General features: G+C 36.6%; 1 protein-coding gene across 2 annotated transcripts in view; it reads right to left on the bottom strand.

Moving 5' to 3' along the window:
* The window catches only part of PDE1A (phosphodiesterase 1A), a 382,834-nt gene that overhangs the window by 39,160 nt on the left and 319,688 nt on the right, over positions 1–23,986 (bottom strand). For both annotated transcript variants that reach the window (XM_010602781.2, XM_064286924.1), the window contains exons 7-11: positions 18,452–18,552; positions 14,473–14,598; positions 7,617–7,718; positions 7,395–7,515; positions 1,635–1,716 (exon numbers count right to left, since the gene is read on the bottom strand). In XM_010602781.2, the coding sequence (XP_010601083.1) occupies positions 1,635–1,716; positions 7,395–7,515; positions 7,617–7,718; positions 14,473–14,598; positions 18,452–18,552 (532 nt within the window). The remainder of the gene's footprint in view (positions 1–1,634; positions 1,717–7,394; positions 7,516–7,616; positions 7,719–14,472; positions 14,599–18,451; positions 18,553–23,986) is intronic.

The raw sequence follows: 23,986 nt of genomic DNA, 5'->3' as shown, positions 1-23,986 counted from the left end.
GTAGGAGAAAACAACCTAACCCTAAGCTCTGCGAGCACTCTAACGCCCCCAGGGCCAAGCACAGGTGTAGTGCTTACGATCAAGTGCTTGTGGCCTTAAAAACCTATGGGAGCACTGGGCTAATGTCTAAATGTGAGAAAATAAATGGAGGGAGGCTTTTTAAGTGATTGTGTGCTGGAAAATGCACAATAGATGAGTTTTCCATCTATCAGACGCTCAGACAAAAGTAATTCACATCCCTGGTAACTGGATTAATCATAGCATATATCAAGGAAAAAAAAAAAAAAAAGCCCGCAGCCCATCAAGTTGATTCCGACTCATAGCGACCCTATAGGACAGAGTAGAACTGCCCCACAGGGCTTCCAAGGAGCGGCTAGTGGATTCGAACTGCAGATCTTTTGATTAGTAGCTGTAGCTCTTAACCACTGCACCACCAGAGCTGTGCATATATTAACATACATTTTTAATTAAAAAAAAAAAAAAACTTACTGGCTTTGATTTTAATCAATGGCTCCAAGTCAAAACAATGTTAATTGGCCACCCAGGGTACTATTTCAAGTCCCATCTATGGTTTAAATGCCTGGAGCATGCAGACTGTCAAACTGGGCATCTCTACTAATACGGCAGCGATTTATATTACAGCAACAAGCCTCAGAAACTTAGACCCCTGTCAGCCTGCCAGATGAGGTCCTTAGCCTGACATCTTCACACCTGCTTAACAATGAAAGGCACCTGTGATAGGTTCTCAGCTGTTGAACTTGGGTGAGCAGGGGGAAAGGTCAGAGCAAGAAGGCTTCTGAGAGCCGATAGCTGGCTGCCTTGTAGCAGTGGTGCTGGATCACAGCTACACAGATAGTGTGATGATTCTTTATGTTTATGGATCATATAATTCAGTAATGAACATGCTGGCTTAGGGTACAACTATTACAAATATTTGAACTATGCAGTATAGCAAAAATATGTTTTACTAACAGACTGGGCTTAAAGTTCCAAACACAAGCATGGGTGACAGGAATTAATAACGGTTGGGAGCAATATCATTTTATAAATTTTCTTTTGTTGGCATGTCTGTTCAGATCATAAAATATTTTTTCTAAAAGAATATGAAGTAGTACATGAAGCATACTGTGCAAACTTAGAACAGATATATTAATATTTTCATTGAATTGTCCTCTTTCCGAAGGAATACACTACAGAAAACAATAATCAGCAACAAAATGACAAAAAAAATCCTGTCTCTTGCACAAAAAGAATAACATTAACTATGGTTACTTTATTGGATTTATTTTGTAAGAATTAAAAAAAACCCTTTGCTGTCGAGTCGCTTCTGACTCATAGCGACCCTGTAGGACAGAGTAGAACTGCCCCCACAGAGTTTCCGAGGAGCGCCTGGTGGACTCAAACTGCTGATCCTTTGGTTAGCAGCTGTAGCACTTAACTACTACGCCACCGGGTATATGTTTCAATAATTCTTATCATTTAGCACCGTGTAAGATTGGTCTAGAGATCAAAATTATAAACATGAAGTGAAGTGAGGTTTTCACGGAAGTCACCCCTTTGAATGACATAGCGTATGCATTTGAAAACTGAAAAGCACACACCCACTGTCCACAACCACCAATCTTCAGTGTTACCTATTTGTGACTGGGCCACCATCGTTGACTTCCGATCACAGAGAGGGGAAAATGGAAGCCCTAGTTCCGCTTCTTTATCTCCCTGGGGAAAGGAATGCTCATTAGTACAGACCTGAGTTGGAGAAGTTCAGACAACGCGCAGCCTAGAAACAAAGCCTTAAAAATTCTTGTCTTTCATTTCTTAATTGGCACAGCTTTTTTTTTTTTTTATATAAAACTAAAAGCTGTAATCCAAGCATATAATTTTATTCTCACAGTCTCCTTTTGAGAACATAACTGGAGACAAAAACAACCAACCATGAACAAGTTCAGCATCCTGAGGCTCTGCTTTGGTATTACAACCCTCTGATGACAGAACGACAATGCTTTCCTCTTTGCAATTTTCTAAAGTCCTTATCAAATTAGTCACCTCAGTGTGTTATTTGGCATACAGTTAACAATCCAGCTCATAGATTTTTCTGCTCTTCTCTCTTTTTTTTTTTTTTTATCCCAAATGGTTCAGCAGCTCTTCAGCACCAAGATTTTTCATGATGGGGCTGTTTTTTGAAATTAAAAGCATATAAACATTTTTTGAAACACCTTTCTACTCATTAACCAAGTTTTATTGTCTTTACAGCAGCAAGTTATGAGTCATATCTTCAGCATTCTTATATTCTGTGCACATAATTTCATCTCAATGTATTCTCAGAGGAAACTGAAACGTGAATGATTATTATTATCTGATCTTACCGAAAGTAGATTAGTTGAGCACATACATTAAAGAATTCTATTTGTGTTTGGCTTTAACACCATGAGAACTAATTAGATTTCCATCTCATAAAAGTGGCTGCTCTGGGGAAAGTTTTATTATCACGAGGTTTATCAAACATTGGGTTTTTTTCCTTTGCATTCAAAGGGATGTACTCATCAAAGAAGGAGGGAGGATACTTCCCCTGCTCCTGTTCCATTGTCTGGTCATTTGAAAGAAGCCTTCAGGCTCTGTTTTCTCTTTCGCTACCGGTTGTGTACCTTCATGCTGTACATCAGCCTTACCTAAGCCCACAACCTAGCCCACACCATGGTCAGCTTCCGAAGTCAGGGAACAAAACGGAGGGTCTTTGCTTTTGCTTTGTTGGGTAACCCAGGTAAAGGCCCTGTCAAAGAGCCTCACAGCTTCCTTTCCCTCTGCTTCCTTTAACATCTTTTTATCATATTCATCATAATATCATGTCAGTATGTGATCTTTAAAAATGTTATTAAAAATATTTTCTGGTGCATTCTCCCCAAGCCATGCCTCTGATTATGAGAGTTACAGGAAGAGAGTTTGAAATCAGAATTGTTCTATAAAATCTAGAGATGGTCACCAAAGAAATAGGCAAAGTAAATACAAATAGAAATATTCCACTATGTCATGGCTTGGGAGAGAAAATATAGAATTTCTTCAACCTCTCTCAGCAACAACCCTCCACTCCCCGGGAGAATAACATCAATTCCATTTGGAATTAGTACTTATACTTGGCTTAAGGGACAGATGGAAGGACGTCCATTATTGCAAGGGCCATTATTATTTGGTCAGAAGACTCAGGGTTGAATCACTGCTATTCAACGGGCTATCTGTCACTTCAGGCATATCACAGCCTTTGCTGACATAAATTCTCCTCATCTGTTACCCAACTTTCCAATCTCAGCTTTCTCATCTAAAGATTTAGTATCTACCTAATAGGATTTTCCTGAGGTTCAGATCATTTCAGTGAAGCCTAAGGACAGTGCAGAATATTTAGTAAATACTAAATGTTAGCTAATAATAATCATAATTCAAAATAGCAATAATACAAATTATTATATTGTCCAAATTAAAGGTATTTATGATTCTAATGCATATCTAAGGAGCTCTGGTGGTGCAGTGGTTAAAGCACTCAGCTGCTAACTGAAAGGTCAGCAGTTCAAACCCACCAGCAGGAGAAAGGTATGGCAGTCTGCTTTGGTAAAGATTTACAGCCTCGGAAACCCTATAGGGCAGTTCTACTCTGTCGTACAGGGTCGCTATGATTCGGAATCGACTAGGTGGCAATGGGTTTAATTCGTATCTTAGGAAGAAAGGCCTGGCAACCTACTCCAAATATTAGCAATGAAAACCCTAGGGATCACAGCAATCTGATCTGCAGTTGACTATGGGGATGGCACAGGACCAGGCAGTGTTTTGTTCCATTGTACACAGGGTTATCATGAGTCCAGCTGACTCAATGGCATCTAACAAAAACAACCAAAAAACCAAACCAGACCCATTGCTCTTGAATCAATTCCAGCTGATAGCAATCCTATGTGCTAGAGAATAGAGAATTGAGCTCCACAGAGTCTTCTTGTGTGTAATCTTATAGGAAGCAGGTCAGCAGGCCGTTCTTCACAGTTGAGCCACCCAGGGACATTTACACCCCCACCACCACCAGTGAACTCAGTTAATTGACCAATACCGCTCAGTCGTGTCCTTAGGGATGAGCCTGCTGGCAGGGAGGTGGAGAATGTGGTCCATCATGGAAACAGGGCAGCTGTCTGTGCTCAAGTCTGATAGCTTATGCTCGTTTTAGCAATTCCTTTGGAGAATGGTTAAGATTTCTTCTTTAAAAGGCCATGGCAAAGACCTAGTCGTTGTTTTCCAATAGTGTAAAATGCTCTGATAGCTGTCAACAAGGTGTCAAGTCCAGTGATTAAACAGCTTTTTTTTTTGCGTTTGGTCTAAAGCCAAAACAGTTTCTATAGTTTTAAAGAAGATAGGAGAATGAAGTACAGAATATTGAGAAACCTCTTGCATTGAAAGTTAAATTTTAATCACAGAAGCAACAATAACAAACATGCAAGAAACCCCTGACCATAGGCTTTTTTGTTGTTAATTACATCAAGTCCATTCCGACTCATGGTGACTCCGTGCGTGCAGAGTAGAACTGCTGCACAGGGTTTTCAGGTCTGTGACCCCTTGGAAGCAGATCACCAGGCCTGTCTTCCCAGACCTTTTGACTAGTCATTGAGTGCTAAACTGTTTGTACCACCCAGGGGCTGACCATAGGCTTAGGGTCACTATAAGGCCAAGGGTAGAACTTAACCAGCCACTCATTCTATATGGGAATTATTTGGGGGAGAGGGAATGATGTGCTAGTTTAACCTTTTTTGTACAACTTATTTCAGGAATTTAGGCCATCTAATTATCTTCCTTCCTTCCAAATTTTTAGAAAGCCACCCAAATTGTTTAAATGTTTAATGATTATTATAGCTAACACATTTATTTCAGTTAAATTTATGATATTGTATGATTGCATTTTTTGTATTATAAATATTTAATAAAACATGAATATCCCTTGTATAAACAATATTTACAGCACTTTTGTAATTTAAAGGCACAGTTAGGAACAGATCTCATTTGTAACCTAGGGACTGCCTGCATATGAGACCTGTAATGCTATCTTTCTTTCACTTATAATTTGTGTTCTTTCTTGTTTTTGATCCCACTAGAGATTTATCAGTTTTATTAATCTTCCAGAGAACCAATATTACCTTTGTTAATTTTCAATATAGTTTGTCTTTATTCTATTTAAATGATTTCTGCTTTTGTCTTTATCGTATCCTTCCAACAACTTTTGGTTTAATTTCCTCATCTTCTCCTAGCTTCTTAAGCTGGAAACATAAGTCAATGAATTTTATATCTTTCTTCTTTTCTAATACAGGAGTCCCTGATTTACAATGTATTGGAGTTAGGAAAAACAACAATTGGAACTTGGGTGGGAAGGGGGAAGGGTGAGAGCAAGAAGGCTTCTGAGAGCTGATGGCTGCTTTGAAGTAGTGGTATTGATTACTACAAACTGCACTTACGACTCTCTTTTTTTGTCTTATTTTTAATAATATATACTATATACAATGTTGCAGTGTGTAATTTGTTGATGTTATTCTCAGATGTTCACTCAAAGATGTTTACAGACTGGATTTATAGAAATACTGATAAAAAAGGCAGTAATAATGAAAACAAAAAAAAGATGCATTCAACTTACATCAGAACCAACTTATGATGAAATCTTTAGAACAGAACCCTGTCGTATGTCAACTACCTGTATAAGCATTTAAAGCTATAAATTTTCCTCTCATCACTGTTTTAGCTGCACCCCATAGATTTTGTATGTTTTGTTTTCATATTATTCAATTAAAAATTTTTTTTTAATTTTTTCTTGACTGAGTCAGATTATTTTCTCTCAATGTTTGTTTCTTTAGCTATAAAAGTGTTGTTCTTAATGATCTCTAAGGTCTCTTTGCTTATTGATTGGTAGAGCATAACCAAAAAAACCAAACCCATTGCTGTTGAGTTGATTCTAACTCATAGCAACCCTATAGGACAGAGTAAAACTGCCTCATAGCATTTCCAAGGAGTACCTGGTAGATTTGAACTGTCGACCTTTTTGTTAGCAGCCATAGCTTTTAACCTCCATGCCACCAGAATTTCCTATTAGAGCATATTAAACTATAATTATTAATTGGCCATAGTAGGTTACTGGCCCTTAGAATTTGACAGATTTTAATTTTTCATTTGTTTTTTAGCACAAGATGTGTTAAAAATGTTCTTTTCAAAAACTTTTTAATATAAAAAATATTTGCATTTGGAAGATATTGTTCAGTAACTTTCTCTAGGAATATGCAATCCAATTTAAAAGTGAAACCATATTTCAAATCCACTGACAATGGGAAACAGAAACCAGAGTCACCAAAATATAGTAATAAACTTAAAAAAATATAGTAATATATACTTAGTGCTATGTTTTTTTTAATTTAGGATAGATATAAAATCAATGATGGGGACATTAAAATTCAGACACCTACTGACAAACCAAATAACCTGAAAATACAGGAATTAAAGATTTTCTCTAAATGGGGCAATTTATAGGATAAAAAATGTATACTTGTAGCAGAAACCACTGGCTTCCCCCAGGCTTTCTTTCTCACTATTGATTTTTTATTTGGGCACATGGCCTTCCAGCTAAAAACTACATTTCTCAGCTTCCCTTACAGCTCTGCACACATGGATGAATTCTGCCCCACAGGATGTGTGCAGAAATGCTCCATATCTCCCCTTCCTTTTTTCATGATGAAAGCTATTTGCCATCTCTACTCTATCACTCACTTCTTAACAGTCTATCACTCACTTCTTAACAGTCAATCACAACTCTACTCCACTGATTTCTTTCTTTCCTGAGAGAAGCATTTGAGACCCAAGACTTGATGCTCTTTAAAACACGTATCCTATTACATTTTTTGTTGTTAGCTGCCCTCAAGTTGGTCTGACTCAGGGAGACAATGGAACAAAATCCCATGCACAATGGAACGTCCCCAAGATTGGTTGCTCATCAGACCATTGTGATCCATAGGGTTTTCATTCTTCTTACCCTATCTTAGTCTAGAAGCTCCTCAGAAACCTGTTCGGCATCATAACAACACAAAGCCTCCACCGACAGATGGATGGTGGCCACACTTGAGGTGCATTGGCTGGGAATCAAACCCAGGTCTCCACTATAGAAGGTAAGAATTCTACCCTTGAACCATAACTGCCGCCTAGGATTATTTAATACGTTTATCTGAAAGGTTGATTAATTCTGCCTAAATTTTCAAGAATATGTTGTGGCCAGTTGATAATCTCTGTAATTGGAAATCTACAAAGTCATAAACATGGATTTCCACACAGGAAACATGCGTGAGATATGCAGAGTCACGATTTCCAAAAACATCTGCAGAGTATGAAAGAGGTACCTGTCGGAAGAACTCCTCCATTAGAGCCATGGTCCACCGGTGGTGCAGTTGCCAGCACTTGGCTGGATGGCTGATGTCTGCTGCATGGAGAATCAGGGACATGGTCTTGGCTCTGTCAATCCTGTCCAACAAAGGTCATGCTCAAATGATCAGAGCAAAACAACCAATTACAGTCTTTCCCCAGCCCACAGAACTTTAACATGACAAGAGAAAATAACCTACCCTTCAGGCTGCTGCAAACTGTTTCTTATAGTTTTAATCTGCTGGAAGTGACCTGACATGTCCGTAGATAAAACCATTTCAATCACCAGGCTCCGAAGATCCCTGTGGTGTCATCAAAAGGAGAAGTCCATTGGGCACTTAATATTCTGAACTGGAACATTCCCTTAAATATCACTAATGACATTTTATTTTTCCTAATAGATAGGAACATAAAAGATGCTACTTTTTAAAGGAAAAGGTGTTCATAAAAGTTCAATATTATTTTCCCCTATAATTCATGGATTTAGGTAATTATCAAGAGAGTCATCTGAGTGATACTGTTTGCCATCTCCCCTAAATAATTAGATGTGCCCCCTCTCACTCCCATTCCCTCCCCTGCTCATAATTCCTAAGTATTGTTTTTCTATCTGAAAGGATCCTAGGCCATTTTAAAGGAAAACTTTTCTAAATACAATATTTAAATGCTTTGAAGGAAAAAAAGATAAACCAGTGAGGCTGAAGACCATTCTACATTCACAAGGTCAACAAAACTGAGAAGCTTAGTGTCTGAAGAAAGAGAGAGAGATAAGAAGGGCATGGGCTCTCAAGACTCTCCTTTCTCCATCTTCATTTTGCATATTTTCAATGCAACTATGAAATATAAGGAGCTCTGGCAGTGCAACAGTTAAGCTCCTGGCTGCTAACAGAAAGGTTGATGATTTGATTCTACCCAGCAGCTCCCTGGCCAAAAGGCCTGTCAATCCGTTTCCTTAAAGATTATAGCCAATAAAACCTTATAGGGCAGACTCTGTCACATGGAGTCACTAGAAGTCAAAAATCCACTCAATGGCACCTAACAACAACTACTATATATATATAAAAAAAACAAACCCACTGTTTATTCAGTCCAGGCATTGTTTTAGGTTCTTTATACATATTAAGACATTTAATTCTGATAACAACCCCATGAGGGGGCATTGAGGAGACTGAATATCTTACATAGAGTCACACAGTAGCACATGGCAGAGACAATATTCAACCTAAAAGATCCCACTCCCAAAGCTGACACCTGGACCACTCCAGTCCACTATGTCAACGTTCTATCATAAGAACCACCCAAAAAAAGAAGATCCCAAAGTGGTGGGGATTTTCTGTTTAAGCATTTGGGATCCTGATTCTACATATCTCAGTCATTGGTACTATCTTAGTTATTTAGTGCTGCTATAACAGAAATACCACAAGTGAATGGCTTTGACAAGCAGGAATTTATTTTCTCACAGTCTAGTAGGCTAGAAGTCAGAAATCAGGGTGTCAGCTCCAGGGGAAAGCTTTCTCTTTCTGTCAGTTCTGGAGGAAGGTCCTTGTCATCAACCTTCCTCTGGTCTAGGAGCTTCTCAGTGCAGGGACCCCGGGTCCAAAGGACGCAATTTTCTCCTGGCACTACTTTCTTAGTGGTATGAGGTCCCCCTGCCTCTCTGCTTGTGTCTCTCTTTTATATCTCGAAAGAGATTGACTTAAGATACAACCTAATCTTATAGATTGAATCCTGCCTCATTAACTTAACTTCCTCTAATCCTGTCTAGTTAACATCACAGAGGTAGGATTTACAATATATAGGAAAATCACATTAGATGACAAAATGGTGGACAACAACACAATACTGAGAATCACGGCCTAGCCAAGTTGACATACACTTTGGGAGGGCACAATTCAATCCATAACAGGTACTATTGAAAATTTTAGACAAGAAGCTGCCAATATGGTGAACACATCACATCTATGCACAAATAATTCGTCTTCACACCAAGGAGAAGGTAAGTCATTCCAGGAAAGGTTGCATGTCCCACAGTTTGTTTGCTCTATATTTTTTTTTATATATAGATAGGTAAATACAGTTACTTATATTGGAAACCATATTTGGATTTCCTTCTGTGGCATGGCTTAAAAAGAACTAAACCAAAAACTAAACCAATTGCTGTCAAGTCAATTTTGACTTACACCAGCTCTATAGGACAGAGTAGAACTGCCCCATAGAGTTTCCAAGGAGTGGTTGGTGGAGTCAAACTGCTGACCTTTTGGTTAGCAGCCAAGCTCTTAATGACTGTGCCACCAGGGCTCTTAAAGAGAGCTAGCGTGCCTAATAGATGAGTTATAGATAAGTTAAAGGCATGAGTAAATTGGAATTATGATTTTGTCTCATAGATATTTTACCTACAGATGGTATGATCAGATGAATTGTTTTAAAAACAATGAACACTGGAGATTTTTGTTGAAAATTATGGGGTGCTCAATCGAATTGGATTCTTAGCTGGGAGCCATAAGAAATCAATATTTTGCTTTACTGTTCACGATGTTGGGTAGCTTGTTTGGAACAGTTTTATTCAGGTACGAAAGGAAGGAAAGCTACTAAAGGAATTAATAATATTATTCTTGATTATATTTTTTCTCTGAAGTTATTAACAGATTCCTATTTCAATAGCAACTGAACCAAAATATTCATGTTAACCAAGGAAAATGAGGCTAAAGTTATATGAAATCTGCAAGAATGTAATGGATATATTGTGCTTTGTTAATAAGTGATTAGTAAATGCTAGACATTTATTAATCTACTAAAATGTCAATAAATGGCAAAATAGTACACAAATACAATGTTATTTAATATCTAAAGTTTTCTTGTCAAAACTTTTTAATTAATTCACTTATTCTTATTAAAAGTTCTTCAAGAAACAAACAACTATGCAAAAAGAAAACCTAGAAGCCTTTAAAGAAGATATATATTTTATTTTTTTGTAAAATGCTATCAAGGCTAAGTAGCAAAGAGATCTCTCATAGCTTCTGGAAACGGTGTTGAAATTCAAGAGTGTACATGATATATATGTTGTTGTTAGCTATTGTCAAGTCAGCTCCTGACTCATGATGAACCCATGCATGATGCGATGGGATTGTTGTGATCCAGAGGGTTTCCACTGGCTGATTTTCAGATGTAGATCATCAGCCCTTTCTTCCCAGTCCATCTTAGTATGGAAGCTCCGCTGAAACCTGTTCAGCATCATAGCAACATGCAAGCCTCAACTGACAGATGCGTAGTGGTTGTGCGTGGGGTCATTGGCCAGAAATCCAACCCAGGTCTCCTGCATGGAAAATGAGATTTCCACCAGTGAACCACCACTGTCTTCTCATGATACATATACAGTAGTCTCCATTAAAACAGTTCCTTAAAAAAACTATTAGGATGATTCTCAGAACTTACCGAACAGACATTTATGGACTATTACAACAAATTATTAGAACAAAACACTAAAGATGTTAAAGAAAAAAACATAATAGGAAATAAAATCACACTGAAATAGCAACAGAATCAACCATGAAAAAGAAAAACAGTTAATTCAAAGAAATAATAGTAAACGTTAACATTACAAATGTTATCTCTGGAAATGGTAATCACCAATGAAGAAATAGATTGACAATCTACATACAAATGATCTTTCTTTTGGACATTTGAAAATTTCTCTCAACTTGTCTCCCTGTTTCTACCTTTCCCCTTCTGGTCTCCACATAGCAGGCTTCAGGGTCCCTTTAAAATCTTTTTACAGTTAGATCCTGGCCTTCCTAGGTTTGAAACCCTCTTGGGTTACTGTCATTCACGCAGAATAAAATGGAAGACCGGCATGAGGTCCCCCAAAGTGCCTCCTTCCCCCCAATTTTTAAAGTTGCAAAAGTGAGCCTGTAGTTCTAGGGCTGGCCTTAGAAAACCAGAAAGCTTTTAACATTTGGAAAAGTAGCCATGAGAGATTAGGGCTTGTTTTAAACCCTGTATTTAATTTTCATGTTAAAAAACAAAAAAACAAAAAAACGCAGCTCTTGACCCCAAGTCACCTTCCTTTAGAATTTTTTTTTAAACCCTTGGTATTTTCACCTGATTGAGGACCTTTCTTAGCTCATTAACTGATTTTTTACAAGATGTTAAAGGGTAGACAGGCAAGAGGAAATCTCCAGAATGGCCTGAATTTGCTGAGTGCAAATCTTCTGAGGGAATGCTTCAGGTATCACGGCAAATATGTTCCTGGAGAAACACATGTGACAAAACTCCCATCGGATAACTGAACTGAATTCTGGCCAGGATGATAAGCCCTTTTGAGGAGAACACCCACCTTGCAAAAACAATGTAAAAGGGGCCGAAGGGAACAGGAGGGATAGAAAAGCTGCCCAAGAGCCTGCAGGGTCTCCCCTTTTCTGTAGAGCTTCCTTGCCCGTTGCCTTGCAGCAGTTTGCATTCCCAACACTAATGTATTGCATTGAGATCCTTCCAATCAATGGCTGATAGTGCTTGTGATAACATGTAATAGCTATTTGTCTTGTAATGCATTAACTTAAAACCGGTGCCTGAAAAAAAGTATATGGAGCAGTGATTTGGTTTGCACATGACTAAAATACTGACTTGCTTTTCCTTGGATAGGACATCATATTGATTTGTCTTTGCAGCCTACATAGAGCAAATGGTGAGATGGCACACCTCTCTGAGTACACACCCAAAGTCCACGTCCCTGAAAGGCTGGCATGTTCATTTTCATAATGTGCTGTGTTCCTCATGCTTGTTCTACCACTGTCTCTAGGTATGATACAGACAGAAGTAACAAAAGACCATCTTGATGATTATTCCCACACTTGGGAATAATCATCTAGGTCTATCCTCCACATCTGGGACTTTCTCCTTGAAATGAAATAGTCCAGGGGACCTACTTGATTGGTGATTCCAGGGAAGGATCTCTAAACCTGGGGTAGCTAGTCAGACATTAAAGAGATTTGCGTAAATATAAAACAATGACACTCTTCTCACAAATTCCATTTTGTTTTGGAAAATAAAGTTATTTTTCACATTAAATATGTTATTTATGTTAACATGTAATACATTTATTATTATCATTTTCAAATGAATTAATAAATATTTTAAACATTTTTTCAGTTCTAAGAGACCCTGAAAGACTTCCATGTAGCTGTTGCTCCCACAGCTGCTTCCGCCCCCTCCCCGTCCCCTTTGATCAACTTCAGAGTCCCCAAACAATGGCTGCTAACAGGTGAGGACAATACTTTTCCAGAAACTAGATAAATTTTGGCTGACATTTTCCTGCTAAAGCCTATAAAACATTACAACCTTTGTCCCCAAGTTAGAACACTCATTTGGAGCCTTCTTATACCTAGCATTTTCAAATAAAACTTTATGCCAATGGTGCTCTGGTTAATTATTTTTCCACAGTTTTAATTTCCAAAATAGTAAAGATCAATATATAACCCACATAATCAAGATGATTCATTGTTAAGATTGTAAGGAGGTTCAAAGACCATAATGTTGGAGACTCACTGGCGTAGTGTCTATTTCTATACCATATTTCTAATACAAAAAGGGAAAAAAAAATGTCAAGAAAGCTATTCTACCAAACCAATGTAAGAAAATTTGGGAATAAAAAGGGAATGATAAATGCACTATAACATAAATGAACACAATTAATGATTTTCTCAACACTGCTTTCTGGAGGAGGCAGTTCTCAAATTATGGGGGCCCTGGGATAAACGGATTTCACTTTTATTCAAGTTTATGCACTATTTTTGGTCTCTAACTCTTAAGAAATAGAGATACAATTGTTGTGTACGTTAATTCTGTGCATACAAAGCTCTGTATTTTGTCAACTAATAAGGTCCCTGAATTTCTGCAGCCGATGGTGGATTTTCATAACATAAAAAGATCGGTTTCCTGAGACCAACGTATGACTTAGAGAACAAAATACTAATTCCAGTGGGGAAATCATAAAATCTGCTAGCGAAAGTAAATATTAAAGTAAAATTCAGACATTTCAAGATTTCAGTTAGGTAAAGCATATCATTATCCTCTTTCCTCTCTCTCCTTTCTCTCCTGTCATCAGCACCTTCCAGCAAGAACTGAAAGTGGGAAATGATAGTCATGTAGAGTCAAAAGACAAAAATACAGGACATCCAGTTAAATTTGAATTTCAGATAAACAATGTAATCTTTTTTTTTTCTTTTTTTTAAAGTATGTCCCATGCAATATTTAGGACATAAGAATTTATACAAAAAGAAATCATTCTATGCCTGTCTGACATTCAAATTTAGCTGGACAGTCTTTATATTTATTTTCTAAATGGAACAACTGTACAGTCAAGTGAAAGGGGATGATGATGACTAAAAGAACAAGAAGAAGAGAAGAAAGGTTATGAAGAGTGGCAGGGTTACGTCTCGTTATTTTTGGCAATAAGTAAACCCAACCCCAGTGCCGTCGAGTCGATTCCGACTCAAAGCAACTCTATAGGACAGAGTATCACCATGAAATACTCTTTGTCTGAGGCAAGCAGATGCTTCAGGAACACAGATAATATTTCCCCTTACATTTGGGTCAGGTTAGTATATTACAATGGCAATTTTTAACTCAAATTAAAAAAAAAAAATCCTTATTTAAAAGGAAAACTTGACCTCTACATATAGAAAACTAAAACATGAAAGAGTTGGTATGTCACTAAAATTTTGAATTTATATGGGATCACATAATTGGTACAAATTGACCAGAGTTCCATTCAAGAGAATATGTAATTATGTCTCAAATTATCCATTGTTTGGTGTGTGGAGTTATAGATTGGCTATGATGCACAGAGGTGTTGAACTGACCTGGAAATATTTCACTTCCATCTAACAGAGCTCTTGAACAAAATCTTGTAGGGACTCATCCTTCTCAGAGTCATCCACTCAACTGCTACTGATTCTGTAGTGTGAGTAAGCCACTGAGTTTTGTCTGTTTTCTTCACGTTAAATCACATAACTTATCCTTTTCCTAAAATTAAATTTCCTCTAGGGTTCCTCTGAAACTCACCTCCAGTCATCTTTCGATAAATTTGCCAAAATATTAATTTCTTCTTCTTGCATAAGTCGATAGGCTGCACTCACGTGGTGATTCTCAAGAACGGAGCGGTCATTATACAAAATGGCAACATCTGACCTAAGAAATAAAAACACAATGCCTGTTATAGGATTTCTTTCGGCTTCACGGATGTCTAACAAAAGAACTCAAGTTTCAAGACATTCCATCAGTTAAAAATCTTGTAATCGAATACCGAAAATTATGGAAGGTAATTTTTTTCCTTTTAATTATCACAGTATAAATGCGTTTATACCTTTCCCTTTCAATTTGTAGGCTAGATACTTGTGAAATACCCTAGATGTGCCAAAGAGAAAAAAATTACCTAATATTCTCATTCAGGCAGTGAATGAACAAACCTCTTTGTATCTGTTCCAGATAGTTGATTATCATCCCTATTCCCTTAGGCTATAATTACTTTTGGGGTAGGGAGTAGCAGGGAAGACTAAAATCATTTGGTCTTTCTATGATTCTGTTTTTTCTCCCTGTAATGTTGTGATTAACTTTGAATATTACAGCATCTTTTGCTTTAGATTAAATCGGACAAAACCATTTTTAAAACAAAACTTAAAACGTATATTTCACCACCAATTCATAATGAACACTTTATTTTTAAATGACGAATTCATAAAAGGAAAGTTTTTATTCCTCCTGTGTGTTCCTTCATACCATTTGATCGCTGCTGAATTATTGAATCTGGTATTCTAACATAAAGTTGGTAATATTCCACTCATTTTCAGATCTGTACACAGAGCCTTTGCTTCTCCTTTCCCTGCCCCTCTAAATTGCCAGGTCATTTTGCAAGTGTGGAGTGGAAGCAGCGCTAGTATGTTCCATGGCTTAAAATGGTGAGCCTGCGCATATAAGTTTTCTAGTTAGAGGTAGGACAGCACAAACAGGAAAGGAAAAGTCAAGATGAAACCTGTAGCAACTTTGTTACCACTTCCCCCAACACCCAGGCTCCTTCCACTTTCTTTTGTCTCGATAAATACATAAATTTCAGTTTCTTTTTTGCCACTTTATTAAGACTTTCTCTTTCAGGCTTTTCAGTGGGTTGCTGCTGTTGTTACTAGTTGGCATACAGTCGATTCCTACTCATGGTGGCCCTATGTGTGCAGAGTAGAACTGTTCCATAGGGTTTTCAAGGCCACGACCTTTTTTGAAAGCAGATTGCCAAGCCTGTCTTCCAACGTGCCTCTGGGTGGGTTTGAACTGCCAACCTTTGGACTAGTAATGGAGTGCTTAGTCCTAGTTATAGCCTAGCACTGGGGATGTCCCCAGAGATTTATGAAAGAGCAGACAAGGACAAATAAAATAAAGAACTACAGAAATCTGGCCTCTGCTGTAAGCAATCTACTCAAGATCTATATCTAAGAGTCTGCTACACAAACCAAACTCTATTACTAATCCAATGTAGGAGAAATGACCTATCAGGCAGTAAAATAATGACTTCCTCCTTTCTTTCAGGCACTGCCATAAAGGTAAAATAACATGTGTATTTACCTAATAGCCCATATTTCCAAAGTAGATATCCTTTTAATGATCCCAGCTAAAGCCTAAAAATCTCTTAACCACCAACAATAACTTAATATAAAATCAAATAAGGAAAGCATACATGCAAGGCCTATTTAAGAAAGAATTAAACAGATCTTGCACAAGTAAAATATAATGTTTGTATTTTTTTTTTTCAAGAAGTTTGTTGAGATCATGGGGAAAATTGTGATTTACCAATCATGTATCATTTATAGCACATGGCCCCAAATCTAGCCATGGCAGTTTTGTCAGGGTTATTACATGATATGACCCCAAATATCACTGTGTGTCTTCCTTTCAGAAAGAAGTGAAGTTGTGTTTGTGAACCAGATTTAATTGTAGCAAAGTGAGTACGGTTACATCTCATAAATTCAACACAATGCTGAGAATACAGCAAGGTCTTAGTGTTTACTGAAACAGTCTTTGACTACTAAGAAAAGAACAAAACTCTAAGCAACATCCAGTATCCATGGTAACATGTAGTTTGGCATTTTCTTTCCACAAAGAAGAAATTATTTCCATTTATTTACACTTTCAAGGATTTCATGAATCATAATATCTGTATTGAACACAAAAAAATAGCCATGCATTATGTTTTCAATTACTTTTCAGTCATTTTGCATTACACTTTAAATAGGTTTCCATGTTAGAAAAGGACTCTAAATACAAATAACAAAGAAAAATATAAAATACATTAGAATTCTTGATATCAGTGGCATAAGGCCTTATTTCTCCTTGGACAAAACATGAAGGCAATGGTAGGTGTTAAAAAAAAAAAAGTTGTATTGTTATCATCACTCATAGGGTCGCTATGAGTCACTCATAGAGTTACTATGAGTCAGAATCGACTCGACAGCACTGGGTTTGGTTTTTTTTTTTTTTTGTATATTGTTATATTTGTGGTCATTACACAGTTTCTATTCACATAATTTCCAAGTTCATCTAAAATCAAGCCAATAAATAATTGTGGTAGACAATTTATAAAAAATGTAAAACCTTTTTTTTGTAATTTCTTAATATAAAATTATGAAAGATTGATCCTTCCTCTCTCCCTTTCCCTTCCCCTCCTCCTCTCTTCTTTTTTTTGAAGCAGCTGAGTTATAAGCCAATTAGTACTCTTTATTCACTCACAGATGGATAGTAAAAAGAGAAAGCCAGAAGTGATGTCTAACACTGCTGCGTGAGCCAGTCCATTGGCCTCATTTATCAATATAGAAAGGACAAAAAGTTATTCACAGATAACAAATTAGCTGCTTCCTTTTCGAGCCCCTACAACTCTTGTCCTGTTTTTAGGGCCCAGCTCAAACAATGGTCTGCATAGCCTTCCTTTCCTTTTAGGTTTAACACAGACAAAACAAATCCTTCTATCCTTAAAACGTGTGGGTTAATAACATCCCTACACCATAACCCTCCAAAAATGTCTTTTTTTTTTTCAATAAGATGTTTTATGTTCCCTATATCAAAGCAGGAAACTCTGGTGGCATAGTGGTTAAGAGCCACAGCTGCTAACCAAAAGGTTGGCAGTTCAAATCCACTAGGCACTCCTTGGAAACCCTATGGGGCAGTTCTGCTCTGTCCTATAGGATCACTATGAGTCGGAATCAACTCAATGGCAATGGGTCTGTTTTTTTTTATATATATCAAAATAATTTCTTCTGGCTGGAAAATTAGAAATCCTCTAAATCCAAATAACAAATGAGCAAGCAACACACAAGAACTAAGTAGGCTTACTTTTCCCTCAGCAAGAGTAGAGGACCTACTATGATTCCAGAGACAGCAGTCTCTAACTGGCAGCTCCATCTCAAGCAGCCCTGAGTAGTGAAAGACAGAAATTTCACAAAGCATCTTGGGTCCTGATGGGTCCTTAACCAAATTCTACCTTTCAGGCACTGAGATCTCAGACCACCTAAAAAGACCTTAGAATACCTTCCATTCTTGTATTTTGAGTCTAACTGTCATTATCACTGACGTTAAAAAACCTAAATTTTTTCAATTATTCTAACACTTTGTGCTAACCAACAAGATTTCTTTGATTTATAGATTTTACTCACAGAAGTGCAGAATTACTATTTTCAAATAAAAAATGACATTAAAACTGATATTTTATATACTAAGTTGCAAGATTTGCTTCGGTGAATAGATTCCTCTGTTTTCTCATAGGTAATAGTGTAAGTTCTGGGCAGAGAGAAATTATTCTTTTAAATTTTCTTTAAATTGGTAAATACGTCACAAAATACACAAAAGATTCTTCAAAAATAATAGTTGATTAAGTATTTACAGCTTAAGGAATAAACCTATCATATTAAAATCTTATTTTTTGAATCCTATTTAAATTAAGTAACAGAGAAGAATAACTTTCAGATCTTAACTTACAAAAGTTTAGTTACTTTCTCTAACTTACCTTGTCTGAATATGAAAGTTGTTTGTGGTCCCTGTATGCTCATAATCATGAATGGCAGCGGCAAAGACCATTGCTAAAATTTCCAGTTCAGTGAGCCAGTGCTAGTAAATTAAAGAAAGATTGCATCACACTTAGAAAGAAGAGGCCATACTGTCTTTCTATAAAAATACACCCCGTATACATAATCATATAAAATAATTTTTTTCTTCTTATTTCACATCCATTACACATGGATAATGGATGCTTCATGAAGCCAATTGTTTGATGGCTTTAAGTTCAAAATTCAAATGTTATAATTTTTATTGCAAATTTGAAAATAAGTATTTTCCTCTTATTTCAATGTGAAACTTGACTGGATTTTGAACTCACAGCCTTACCAATTTTGCTTTTCATGAAATCAATAACAGCTTAGTGATTTAAACATACAGGTCACACGTTATTAAAATGTCTGCTACTACGTTTTATAGACAAAAATTTCTAGTGAAAACTGAAAATATTCATTTTGCTCATATAATAAACTGAATCTGTTTTTCTTAATATATTTAAAGATTTAGAAGCAACTCTAGGATTTTAACAAATTTGCTATTAATAACATATATTCTATGTGTAATTGAATTTAATAATGATAAAGGAAAAAAACAATGTTCTCACATAAAACTCAGGACTATATACCCATATACATTGATCTTTCTGTTATAAACTAAATTGCTTAACAAAATTTCTCTACTATCATAAGTCCATTTAGAACTAACTTAATTTTAATTTGGTTTATTCATTGCTCCATTCTGCATAGCTTTTCTGTTCTGTACAGTATGGTAGCTATTTACTACACGTGGCTATTTAAACTAAAGATCATTAAATTTAAACAAAATTAAATTCACTCTTTCAGTTGTATTATCTGCATTTCAATTCTCAATAGTTACATGAGGCAAGTGGCTACCATATAGAACAGATACAGAGAATTTCCATCAACACAGCAAGTTCTATTGGACAGTGCTGTAAGTAGATGGTACTTGATGGTAGGAATAGAAGATCCAAAATGATATGGGGCTTGCTTTTAGTAAATCTTATTCTGTACACTTGAAACCATTAAAAACTTTACACAAAGCAAAAGAAAATAGTATAAACTACATGCATAATTGATTCCCAGCAATAGAATAAACATGCAATGGGAGGTCAGATAATCAGAATGGCTATTTTTGTGGCAATGAAAGGAGGATGGTCCCAGAGCTAGGTGGGAGGTTAGGGCAGAGGGCATTTTAAATAGAAAGAGCAAATGCAGAATGATACCATGGATGTCTATATGAGAACTGAATTGCCAATGGTAAAATTGTGTTGGAGAGAAAAGGAAGTGAAGTTGAAAAGGTAGAGAGAATGGGGGAAGTTGATGGACTACCTTGATGAGAACTGATTAGTTTGGACTTTGCACAAAAGGCAAAAGGGACCCACTCTAGATTCATGAGTCAAAAAACAAGGGAGGTAATAACTATCGATTCTCATATTTGGCAAAGACATAGTCTTTTTAATCTTTCTTCCCGTCACGTAATCTGGAGTGGTATTTGGAATATGGTAAGAATTTAATGTTAGTTTGTTGAATTGAATTTTATCAATTTTACATTAGGAGGAGGAGGTAGAGAGTCGTGGAACCAGGTTGCGGAACCAGACAATCCTGGTTTTAAATCTTTGTTGATCCTTGGGCAAATAGTTACTTGCCCTCTCAGCCACAATACCCATAAAAATGAATTAGTAATTGTTCCCCTGTGGGGTGTTAACAGAAGTTTAGGACTAATGTATGCACAGTGTCTATCACGAGGCTAGTCATTTAGTAAAATACAACATAAACAATATTTTACAGAACTTACTACCTTAAATACGTTAAGGTATTGAGTTTGGAAAATAATGGACAGCTAACTTAGCCTTAGTGATTGCAATTCAACTAGAAATGCTTCATGGTTGAATAAAACAGAAATTATTTTCAGAACCAATAGGAGTTGATACCACTACCTGTTCTGTGTTTATAGGTGCATTTAATTGTGTAAATCATTAAAAGGAAGAAAGTGACCTTATTAATGGCCTGTCCTATAGACTGAACTGGGACTGAGCCTAGAATGTCCCCAACAAGGCTGTAGAATTAAACACCATGACATGAATAGCAATTGAAGATAAACCAGTTTTTGTTCTTCCAGAAACTTATTAAAGAAAATAATTCCTGGAAAAAAAAAAAGAGATCACTTATTTTTAAAAAATATTTTCTAATGGTTAATATTTATAGAATTACAGATTTACCTTGGTAAAAAAAAAAAGTAATAGTGTTCAAAATCCACTATGATAATACAGAATGTGAAGCTATAATTGCCAAAAAAAAAAAAAATTAGGAAATCAGAGATGGATTTTAATTATAAAGTATTTAAATGTATTATTTTCCTTGCTGTCAAAATTGATTATAAACATGTCCCCTGTTTGTATTCTTATTAAATAAAAACAGATGAAATCATGCACTACATATCAGTAAGCACACGGAAGCCCCTGCATAACTTGCTTATTGGGTACTGAATAGTACTTCCTCGGAGAATCTCTGATTTATTGCAGCACTACGGCCTTAATTTAAGTTCTTTTAAAATAGTTTGGGAAAAGAGAAGCACTACACTTTCACACTTTATTTATAAAACACATCGATTTTGTATTAGTGAAAGTAGAATTTTGGACTGATTTTTAGCTCCTTAGCTGCTAATTCATTTTATGCGGGTGTCAAACAAGAATGTTAACTCATAAAAGAAATGTATATCTACATTCATGGATTTTATAAATAATACACGAGGACAAGCCAGAGAGAATGAGGTTGAATCACATTACTTTTCCCAATTAGAACAGTAGTCAGTGCACGACCTGGGTTCTTCTTACTTTCAATAGAGTAATGAGTCATGGGCAATGCAGGTGCTCTGCTTCATCTGAACTGTAGAGTGCATTCTGCCCAGAGAAATGCTCAGGTAGACTTACTCTAAAATGGGATGTCTTCCAATTATATCATAGGGAGGCACTGACTCTCATTAACAGCGGAAACAATAATGACAGAAAGGAAGGGGCGGGAAATAACATTAACTGGACTCTTCAGTTGGATAGTCTCATTTAATTCTAATAACCATCCTACTTACTATTTACCAGGTAAATGTTTTTTATTCTTATTCTGCAGATAAGGAAGCTGAATCCTGGAGAGGCTTAACTTCCCTAAGGTTACAACTGTCAAGTGGCAGAGCAGGAATTTACACCAAGTTCTGTCTGATTGCAAAGTTTTTGTTCCTTCTAAGATTTTAAAAGTAGAATTTCTAGCTGATTTAACTGAATATAGGAATGAGTAGAAGCTCCTAAACTGTGATGTAAGACTTAGGATGTAATCTTCATATCTGAATTACTGTATTTTTATGCAAATAAGGCACACGTTATATGTTCTTTGCCAACTCCCTCAGTATTTTCGTAAGCAAACTATGCGTATGTTATATGCGTGGGCATATTATTCACATGGGCACTTTATTTGAGAAAAAATATGGTACTGTGTGTGTATGAGTATGAAAGTGAGTGAGTGAATAAAAGAGGCAGAAGGCATATGTGTGTAAGTGTAGGTATGCAGCTGGGGGATTTTCCGTTCAGAACATCAGGAGTATGAAAAAGGAAGAATATGGAAACAATACTTATGAAAACTGCCTGAAGGTTTGGAATTGGGAGGTAATCCAATATTAGAAATCACAATGACCTATTAACACCTGGTGCATCTAAAAAGCATAATTAATAACTCATTTAGCCTGAAGTTATAAGCTTGAATGCTTTTTTTCGCTAAGCTAAGTTGCTATAGCTTAGTATAGCATAATATAATAAATTAATAATATTTGGACAACATGCATTAGTATCTATTCTGTTTCAGACAGTAGGCTAGGTGCTTTACCTATATGGTTTCATTTACTCCTCACTGTCATTCTACAAGATGGGAAGTATTATTAACCACGTTTTAGTGTTAAGGTAACCGAGGTGGGGAGAGAGCCAGGAAGCAGTGGAACATGGTCTCAAGTGAATGCCTGATGGGCTCCAAAGCCTATATTCTTTCTACTTTTCCAAGCAGTGTTGTACGACAAAAAAAAAAAAAAGACGCCGTTTATAAAAGCACAATTTCCACAGTTTATAGAATAGAAACACTGTAGCAAGTCTTTTGTAGATTGACCTGAGAAAAATTGAGTCATTCCAGAATGTGGGAGACTATTTCTGGGTCTAGTCAGTGAGCTACAATTTCCAAAGTAAATAGGCTTCAAGTCATCTTTACCCCCTCTGTTCTTAGTATTAGAGAGAGAACAAGGAGTAAGAAGCCCTCAAATGCAAGTGTTTTCTAGCCAAGGCCCTCGGATGATTTCATGTTCAAAGAGACATTCAGAGGTGGCTTGGCAGCACTCTGTGAAGCATTTTCTCTTTAGCAAAAGGATTGAGCTAGTGCACATCACTGTCACCATGGCACAGGGCTATAAATTAATCAAGTGCCAAAAGGAGACACACACACACACACACACATAGGGATCTACCAGCATCGACTCTTCTCAGCACCACCTACTCCCAGGCTTGAGGGTATCATTTATGACATTAACACATGGAAGGACAATGACTTCATCACAGTCCTTCCAGGCAATGGTCCTCAGAACAACTTTCAGGTGACAGACTGCATTAGTCACCTGACAGTGTTGGGTAGCTTTGGAAAAAATGCTCCACAAATGCCACACTGATAGGACTGCCCTCAAACAGCAGGACACTCACTGCAGCACTAATGTGAGTTTTCTACATATCAAACCAGAGGGGTAAGAAAAGGCTGAGAGTTTTAAATAAAGGAATAATATTTCTATATATTTTTTGTTCTAGCACATTCATAAATATGAAAATTACTAATACTCGAAGGGGCAGATTAACCAGCAAACAAGGTCTGTGCCGGCTTACTCGTGTTTACTTACTAATCTGTAGTGTACACTATCACATGGTTTTCACAGCATTTTTGATGCGTATCTTTGATGCATATGTATAACTTTGATGTGGTGAAAAACAGGTGAAATTGTGCACTACAGATTTCTAAGTAAGCACAAGTAAGCCTGTGCAGACCTTGCTTATTGGGTAATCTGTCCCGGATATACTCACCAACCAGAGGTTTTTCTCATTTAGAGGAAAGATTGTTAAAATAACTTTCCAAAATCTGTCAAGCTGGCATTGTAGCCTATTTTCGACAAAACAGTCAACATATTCATAAATTCGTTTTGTCTTTCCTTTTAATTTCACCACCTATCATTAGAAGTCCTCATTATTCTCTTTAGTTTAAATGTATTTTCCAGATCCTGGAAAACACTAAAGTTTTCTCACCAGACTATTTTTGCAAAGGCGAAACTAACCTGATATATAGGGAGCCCACAGGTCATTGTTGCTATAGAGGATGAATAAAATCAGAGACGAATTTCCAACCTAATCCTACGTTTGATAAATCATGGCCCTCTCAAAGTGACTATGTAATCTTCA

The sequence above is a fragment of the Loxodonta africana genome, chromosome 6 (assembly GCF_030014295.1).
Source record: "Loxodonta africana isolate mLoxAfr1 chromosome 6, mLoxAfr1.hap2, whole genome shotgun sequence".
Classification (NCBI taxonomy): domain Eukaryota; kingdom Metazoa; phylum Chordata; class Mammalia; order Proboscidea; family Elephantidae; genus Loxodonta; species Loxodonta africana.
The sequence above is the reverse complement of the archived record's forward strand: the minus strand, read 5'-3'. Positions and strand labels throughout refer to the sequence as shown.